Source organism: Prunus persica, chromosome G6 (genome assembly GCF_000346465.2).
Source record: "Prunus persica cultivar Lovell chromosome G6, Prunus_persica_NCBIv2, whole genome shotgun sequence".
Classification (NCBI taxonomy): domain Eukaryota; kingdom Viridiplantae; phylum Streptophyta; class Magnoliopsida; order Rosales; family Rosaceae; genus Prunus; species Prunus persica.
This window is the reverse complement of record NC_034014.1, coordinates 24,055,707-24,065,240: the sequence shown is the minus strand read 5'-3', so window position 1 is coordinate 24,065,240 and position 9,534 is coordinate 24,055,707. Positions and strand designations below refer to the sequence as shown.

The 9,534-nt window shown below is 38.4% G+C and overlaps 1 protein-coding gene across 1 annotated transcript; it reads left to right on the top strand.

Annotated features, from left to right (window-relative positions):
• On the top strand, positions 5,284-7,673 carry LOC18772001 (L-ascorbate peroxidase 2, cytosolic). Its single transcript, XM_007205711.2, has 10 exons — positions 5,284-5,408; positions 5,483-5,614; positions 5,721-5,895; positions 6,001-6,066; positions 6,531-6,579; positions 6,662-6,744; positions 6,844-6,923; positions 7,011-7,113; positions 7,236-7,294; positions 7,395-7,673. The coding sequence occupies exons 2-10, from the start codon at positions 5,496-5,498 to the stop codon at positions 7,411-7,413; spliced, it is 753 nt and encodes a 250-aa protein (XP_007205773.1). The 5' UTR covers positions 5,284-5,408; positions 5,483-5,495; the 3' UTR covers positions 7,414-7,673.

The window sequence follows — 9,534 nt, the reverse complement described above, 5'->3', positions numbered from 1 at the left end:
CCAAAGTGGAAACGAGCGTTTTTTGGTGGCCTTTTTGCGCGTCTCATGACCTGTGTCACTGGGACTTTATGACGTGTCACCTAACGCCCTTGGACTTCGCGCTAATTTCAATACCACCACGCGTTTTTACATGTTTGCCCTAACCGCGAACAACCAATACTTTTGGGCTTGGCTTTGCGTTTGTACACATATCACAAGTTGGGTTTCGAGCCCACAATTAAAATTGCTCTAAATTGGGCTTTTTTTCTCTTTCCTATTTTCACAAGAGCAACATTCTAAATTAGTTTAATGTATGGAAAAAATGATCGAACTTAGGTGCAATGGGCCAGTCGGGCACACTATCCTAACCACAAGGCATGTGCTAAGAGCATGTACAGCGCCAGGGGTTGGCCCAGGCAAAAGGCAAAAATCAGCCCAAGTCCAGCTCCAGCGCGCGCAAAGCAGCCCGGGCAAGTTGCGGGTCCCACGAGCCCGGGCAGGCCCAAGGGCGAAAATCGATTGGGCTCGAGCCCGAGTTCAGGTGACGTCAGCGCAGTAAATTCAAATTTTTAAAAATTTAACTGAAGTGCGCTGACGTCGTCGTGACGTCACCACCAACGGTTACATGCCACATGTCGGCACCGGGTGGCTCCGATTGGATTTTTTTTCAGAAATCCTACGGTAAAAAATTCGAAAAAATTCTGAAATTTTTTTTTAAAAAAAAACCAAAAATGTATGTATTTTTTCCCTATAAATACCTAACCATTTTATCTACTTTCAACACCAAATCTTCATACAATTTCTTCTCCATACAATATTTTCTACTCTCGACTCACATAATTCATTTTTCACACCAAATCTTCATACAAACTCATCTCCTTCCAATATTTTTTACTCTCTACTCATATTTTCCACTTTCCACACCAATTCCATACAAACTCTTCTCCTTCCAATATTTTTTACTATCCACTCACATTTTTGTACTACTTTCCATTTGTAGAAAATAAACAAATGGCATCTTCTGTTGAAATCGGAGGCTCGTGGTCAACTCAGGAAGATATTGCGTTGTGCGAGTCTTGGTTGAACGTTAGTCATGACCCTATCACGGGCAATGAGATGAAGTTCCATCATATGTAGAGCAAAATTCATGGAGAATTTTGTCAAAGATCGGGTTCCATTCGGACCGAAATGGCTTTGTCTAGTAGATGGAAAATTCTAAACAAAGAGTTAGGGAAATGGAGAAATGCCTTGACAAAAGCAAAGGAGAACATTCGGAGCGGTGCGAATCTTTCCGATGAGGTAAAATATTTTTAATTGCCATTTTAATCAATTTAATGTAACTTTTTTTTATTGCATATTCTATTTCTTTTTTGTTGCACAATGTTTATTTTATTTTTGCATTTCCTAATTGGCTTTATTTATTTACATAATCAATTTTATTCTTGCATTTCAAAATAGTTTATAATTTCATGCATAATCTTTATTTTTGTTTTTGCATTTTCAATTTGTCTATATTTATTTACATAATCAATTTTATTCTTGCATTTCAAAATAGTTTATAATTTCTTGCATTGTATATTTTTTTAATGCACTTCCAATTATTTATTTTGAATAGATCATACAAGCACAAATGTGGTTCGGTGCCACGGGGCAAGGGAAAAAAAGTTTTGTGCATTTCCAATGTTGGGAAATTGTCAAGGATTGTTCTAGATTCAAAATTATTCCTACCGCACCCCCGGTTGTGTTGCATGAGACGCCGCTCCACGAATCGCCATCAACCAATTCGCCATTAGACTCCCCAATGGAAACGGAGTCACCACTCCCACGTCCGCCGAGACCTATTGGGAGAAAGGCGGCAAAGGCCAAGAGAGGGGCCACTTCGAACATTGATTGTGTTCAAATATTCGAGCAAATAGCTAAGAACAACTCTCTAAGATTGGAGAGAGACTTGAGGAGAGATGAAGCGGACAAGGCACGATTGGAAGCCTTTGCAATTGAAAAGCAACATGCAAAAGAAAAAGACGACGATGAAAGAGAGATGAAAATCATGGCCATGGATACGAGCCATATGTCTCCTGAAACAAAGGCCTATTGGAAGCATAAACGAAGGGATGTGATGAGAAGAAAACTTTTCCATGACGACGGACCTAGCAATACGGATTGGCTAAATGATGAAAACCATTAGATTGTATTGTTGTATTTTTTTATAATTGTTGTATTTTTTTTAAATTATTGTATTATCCTTTAATTTGTTGTATTGTTTCTTTTTTATTCAATCAAAAAAGCATTCTATAATTGGACTACTTATTAAAAACATTTGAGCATTCCTCACAAAGATTAATTAAAAACAAACCTTCATTTATTGCAAACAACACACAAAACAAACCATACATAAAAGCATAATAATAAAAAAGACCTCGCAATAATTCCACAAAACACAACACACAAAAACAAAGCATAATTAAAAACAAAGCATAAATCTAGCCTTCATCCATTGTGATTGCCTTTCATCTGCCACAAGTGCTCGATCAAGTCAACTTGACGTCTTTCGTGAACATATGAAGATTGCATTTCTTGATAACGATCAATCATGGGGTTGTTGAATCGACCATCCTGAAGTAACGGTTCGGGCTCCAATGGTAGTCCATTTGGTCCTATCGGCCTTTCATATATTCTTGTCAATGCCGTGTTTATAGGATCGGGTTCAAACACCTCTGGAGCATCGTAGTCATACTCATCCTCCACAATCATGTTGTGGAGGATGATGCAAGTCATCATAATACTCCTCAGCACCTCCTCGTCTAGCATCCGAGCAGCACCCCTGATAATTGCCCAACGAGCTTGCAAGATACCGAAACACCTTTCCACGTCTTTCCTGTAACCTTCTTGAAAGGAAGCAAAGCTTCTTTCCTTCTCGGATTGGGGATTCGGAATTGTTTTCACGAATGTCGTCCACCTAGGATAAATTCCGTCGGCAAGGTAGTAGGCCCCAGAGTATACGGTATTGTTAATTTGGTATGTGACCTGAGGGGAATGACCTCGCAATACCTCATCGAACACCGGGGATTGACCAAGGACATTGAGGTCATTCTGAGATCCGGCAACCCCAAAAAAGGCATGCCAAACTCAAGTGTCGAATGAAGCTACGGCCTCCAAAATGATACTTTTTTGGCCCTTCCGATTCCCATACTCTCCTTGCCACGCAGTAGGACAATTCTTCCACTGCCAATGCATGCAATCGATGCTTCCGATCATTCCTGGGAAACCTCGAGCCTCACCTTTTTGTAGAAGCCTTTGCAGGTCCCTCGGAGTGGGTTTGCGAAGGTACTCCCTCGTGTACAAATTTTCCACTGCATCACAGAATCTCACCAAGCACTCTAGGATAGTAGATTTTCCCATCCTTGCAATCTCATCCACCTGCTCTGCAGATGCCCCATAAGCAAGCATCCGCAAAGTAGCTGTAAGTTTTTGCTCCGGGATAAGACCCAAAACTCCAACAACATCATGCTTTTGAATGAAGTATGTGTCGTAATTACAAATATCATGCATGATTTTTTGGAACAAATGTGGCTGCATTCTATATCTCTCTCGAAACTTATGAGCAGGATATAACGAATTTGGGATAAAGTAATCCTCCAAGAGATTCTTACCCCGAGACTCTCTGCGTCTGTCCACATTCGGGGCACGACGACGATGGTGTTGGCTTGATTGATTCATCATACACACCGCCGCTACTTCAAGCATTTCTTCCTCTTCTTCATCCGCGTCCCGATCTTCTTCCTCACGTCTACGCCGGATTTCTTCCCATTCTTTCTGTTGCCTCTCCAACACCCTCCTGAAGTTTGACATTGAGAGTATAATGGGAAATTGTAAAATCTGAGAAATGAAGGAATATATCAGAGATGGTGTGAGAGGAGTGGTGTTGATGGTGTAGTTATATAGAGGGATTCAGAAGATAGAGATGACACGTGGCACAATTTTAGAGGGTGAAAATCTTATTTGAAATCTGAGATCACTATTTGTAAAAAAATATCTGAAAATCTTATCAGACATGGGACACGTGGCACAATTTTAGAGGGTGGAAATCTTATCTGAAATATGACATTATAATTTTTTAAAATTATCTGAAAATCTTATCTGACATGGGACACGCGGCACAATTTTAGAGGGTGAAAATTTTATCGGAAATCTGAGATTATAATTTTTATTAATGAATATCCGAAAATTTTATCTGGAATAAGACACGTGGCAACCGAGATTCACATCCGAAAATCTTATCCGAAAATTTAATTACAAAAGATTATCAAAATTAATGATTTAAAGTATTAAAAAAATAGGAAATAAAGTACAATGAATAGTAATTGCCCTAGACTTGCCCTAGACTTTGCCCTTGTGGGTGGAACCACAAATGGCAAGGCTGACACTATTCACGTAAATAGTGTCAGCCCTTGCTTGCCCTTGCTTGCCCTTGCCTTAGACTTTGCCCTAAGGGGTGGAGTTGCTCTAACTGGTAGTAGGGGTGAGAAGAGTTTCGGGTGACTTAACGTCCATTCACATATAACGTTAGTTCTTCTCTACTTAGTAATTGACGTCCAAATATCATCCTATTATTCATCTGTATTATCATCTCACAAATGCCACGTGATAATACAGTACTACCTAATAATTTATCCTAACTCTCATTTGCATTTAAAGAGAATTATAAAACTGCTATTACTATTTATTTTTATTGGTTTAGTTTACAATTTTAGAAATATAATGGGTAGTTGTGTTCCATAAAAATAGAATTCATTATCTGCTTTTTTTTTTCTTTTAATTTTTTTAAATATGAAAAAGTATGAATTTACCATATTATCCTCATTTAATTAATAATTTGAATTCTTAATGTTTGCATTAACCAAGAGCATTTTCTGATATTTTGAATGTTTCACCATTCTCTGTCTTTTACTTTATATATATAGATACAATGGTTTCTCCTTTTCTTTTTGGTCAGAAATTAAATACAAGGGTCTCTAGAACTCGCTAAAATGATCCATCCAATTATAGTCAAACCCTACACCTACACCACAACGCCAAAGTTTCTTCTCGAAACGACGGTACCAGCCATCTAGTAGCAACCCACGGGATTGAACAACAGAAGAAGCCCTGCCAAGTCAACCATGCCCCACTCCCCGTATGACACGTGGCTCTACAAGTCCCATTTCCCGCTCAATAAGCACACAGCATCGCAACCTCACATCGCCGACGAAGCACGATCCTAGCCGTACGTTTAGCACCCGAAGACTAAAACGAGAGCGCTAGAACCTTCGTCCCGAAACAGAATACGCTTCCTATATATACAATTTCCCCTGCTTCTGTGCTCTGCAGTTTGTACTGATAACTTCGACCATTTCAAGCAAGCTTCAACTGTTTCTAGCAACTTCGATCACGTAAGGAAAAAACTTTTCCTTCTGTTCAATTTCATATACTAATTTTCTCACTAACCAAACAGAGGGTGGAACAGATCAATTGTCGCCATGGCGAAATGCTACCCGACTGTGAGCGAGGAATATCAGAAGGCAGTGGATAAATGCAAGAGAAAGCTCCGAGGACACATCGCTGAAAAGCACTGCGCTCCTATAATTCTCCGATTAGCGTAAGAATCAAGAACTCTCTCTGCCATATGCTTAATGATCTGAGAGCTCCATCTGTTGGTAACGGTTGGTGTTTGCTTTGTGTTTGATGTTTGGTGATGATCGCAGATGGCATTCGGCTGGTACCTTCGACGTGCAAAGCAAGACAGGAGGGCCGTTCGGGACCATAAGGCACCCGGAGGAGCTTGCTCATGAAGCAAACAATGGCCTGGATATTGCGGTCAGGCTCTTGGAGCCGATCAAGGAGAAGTTTCCGATTCTCTCATACGCAGATTTCTACCAGGTATATAGATATTTGTTGAGAATATTTGGCTTGGGTTTTGGTTTTGGTTTTTAGTTTAAATTTGTAGATCGATGTTGTGAGTTTTTATTTGATTGTGTTTTGAAGTTGGCCGGAGTTGTTGCTGTGGAAATTACAGGGGGGCCTGATGTTCCTTTCCACCCTGGTAGACCGGTAAGTGCCTTCTTGGCTTATTTTCAATTACTGGCCCATTTCTTGTCGTTCAAATCACAATATAAAACATACGCAAAAGTAACTCATTAAAATTATATAAATTGAAAGTTCATACAGGCATGTCATACTGTGATTGTCTCGAGATTTCCTTTATTATATGCCCAAAACCTATTTCCTATAGCACATGTAGTTCACATTTGTTTGTCCTTTTTTTTACAATAATAATTAGCCTTGTGTTGTCGAATAATTGGAAATTATATAGGATCAAAGAGCTTGGTCTAATGAAACTTGATTGATTTGCTGGTTTTTTAGGTTATTGACATTGACAATACAATATGTGATGGTATTGATTGTTTAGAGTGCCTTTCTCGGCTCTCAAACAATGCAGGCATGGCAAGATTGTTTTAAAATGTGATCTTATTTTAAACTTGTACTCATTGGTTCAATTCATGTACTAATTTCAGGACAAACAAGAACCGCCACCAGAAGGTCGCTTGCCGGATGGCTCCAAAGGTAAGTTAGCGGCTAGATTTTGCAACTAGTGTATGGTTGTAAGATGAATTTGCTTAATTTTTGTTTGTGTTGTTCCTTTTAGGTTCGGATCATTTGAGGGATGTCTTTGGTCACATGGGTCTTAGTGACAAGGATATTGTTGTATTATCCGGTGGACACACATTGGTCAGTTCATGCAAGACCATCAAAACTCTTCTATTTTTTTCATTTACTGGTAGAGTTTAGCATTTTAAATATTGTGTGTTTGGGGAATTTTTTTTTCAGGGTAGGTGCCACAAAGAACGTTCTGGATTTGAGGGACCCTGGACAACCAACCCCCTCATTTTTGACAACTCCTATTTCAAGTAAAGACCTATTCATCTTCTTCAATAATAACACTGTTGAATTTATACCACTTTCTAGATAGTTAATCTGATTTGTTTCCCAAACAGGGAACTTTTTAGTGGAGAGAAAGAAGGCCTTATCCAGCTGCCATCAGACAAGGCTCTTCTGGAGGATCCAGTCTTTCGTCCTCTTGTTGAGACCTATGCCGCGGTTTGTATCTGATCGTGCTTTATACTTAATATGATCACTAAATTATGGCTTAGCTATACTCTTTTTATGTCTTGATGTTAATTTGATCCCGTTTTCGGTTGCTGTGATTTTGCTTTGACTAGGACGAGGACGCTTTCTTTGCGGATTATGCCGAAGCGCATTTGAAACTCTCAGAGCTTGGGTGAGTATGAAAAACACCTCACTTTTTATTGATTTCCTTCTATAATTCTCCATAGTTGCTCACATTGTAACATGCCAATGTTTTTTGTTTTTTTTTCCAGATTCGCTGATGCCGAGTAAAGGGGGATTGTAAATAAGGCAGCGGTGGCTTGTGTGATGTTAATTCTTCTAGATCAGGCTGAATATATGCTTGTAAATTGCTTTAGTTATTGGTGTGTGGTTTTCTAGCTATGTCCAATAAGCCTTTCTGTTGGCGAGTGTGGTAATAATATGAGTTAAACTTGTGTTTATCATAATGATCCACATATTACCATTAATTATATGCTGCTTGCTTATGTAATATTTATTTCTATGGGTTATTTTATCTTACATGGTTAGATATAAAATGCTGTCTGCATATTTGTATCTTACTTGGAAATGGTTAGATTAATCCAACGGTGTTCAGTCATGGTCGTCGGCATTTTTACAAGAAATGCTCTAAAGTGATTGCAAGAGAATTCACCATCGAGAGAGAGAGAGAGAGAGTAACCAGAAGATTTTCTAGCAAAATTGTTCATGCTGATTACAAAAATAGATAGGGCTGAAGATGAACAACATAGAATATAAATGCATACTTTAAAATCCAAACAATAGAAGACAATTCAGAAAGGAAGAGATGGATAACAAACTTCATCAATGGAACTAGCAAACACATGATGATTTTGCTGTTGGACTCGGAAGCTACAATTGCTGATGTAGCTCAATCAAGAAACTTTGAAATAAGTAATCAAGATACATAACATCCATCAACCCGACCCGGATCATCCATCAATAACCTCCAAAAACAATCAAGGACTTTCGCAACGTCTGCTCTCTGTTTTCAGATGAAAAATTTAGTCTAAGAAAAGAAATTGCCTGTTAAAATTAATGGGTAAAGACTTAAGCTTGGTACTTTAACAGGACAACAAAATTTCAAAATAAAACTTAATAAGCAAAATATAATACAGAACTTAATTCTTATCTTTAGGTGAACCATTCTAAGAGCATCCACAATGATAAGGTGTATATGAAGGTGTATGTCAAATACACACATTTGGTTGTCAAAATGTCCTGTAATAGGGAGGTGTATACGGCTGTAAATGTGTGAGATGGGAAAAAAATGCAAATGTACATCTAATTTTACACCTAGCCAAGTGGGTCCCGTGACAGAAAAGTCAAGAGAAGAGAGAGGAAAGCTGCCTAAGAGATGGGGAACTTATTAAAATGGTGAGCCCAGGCAGGGCGTGGTTGAGATTTATTAAAATGGGGAAGTTATTAAAATTATGTAAATGTACAAAATTATTCTCCAACAACTCTCTAATGTATGGCCATATTTCATTCAAATTGAAATATGTAAGTAACAATTACACTGATCAATGGTGACGAATAAATTCATATCCGTCGCTACGGTTCAGATTAATTTTATTTACATCATATTGAATGAAATTATATCTTATCGGAAAATTTAAAATTTTACTTCAATTTGTTTAGAAAAAATAATTAAACCTAACACACAAAAAGAAGTGAATATGTGAGATTCAAGCTTGCCACACAAGCAATTAACGAAAAGTTTGACGATGAAGTTAACACATGAATAAGTCTTTAAAGTTAAGCACTTTAAGATGTTTGGTCAAAATAAAACATCCTGATTATTTTAAAAGCAATGACCTTCTGACATCAGCTTTTAAAAGCAACATCTAGGTTGCTTTTCAACGCTACTTTCACAAGAAGCAGATAAGAGCTTTTAATGAATTTTTTTCAATTCCCATAATGCCATCATTAATTTCTAAAATGACGTATGCCATCACCACCACCTCACCTCCACCTTCATCACCACCACCTTCTCCACCACCACCCACCTTCACCTTTATTTTCACCTCCACCACCTCCACCACACCACCACCAGTACCCCCATCTCCCACCACCACATGGTTAGCACGTAACACTTTCAACATCATGTCCATTTTAGTCATCATCCACAATTACACTAGTTTTATATTAAAATTTACTAAACGGTTTTGACATTACTTTTTATTCTAACAACACTTAAAAAATGGGGCAAGTACATCTGGAGGGCATAGGGGATCACGGTCTGATGCTCATCAATAGGGTAAACTTCTGATGTTTGCAGTTTGTGTGTAGCTTTTAGTTGCTGTGTGACAACCATAAGGTCTGATATTCAGGGCCGGTTTTGAGATTTTGAGGGCCCTGTGCTAATCTTAA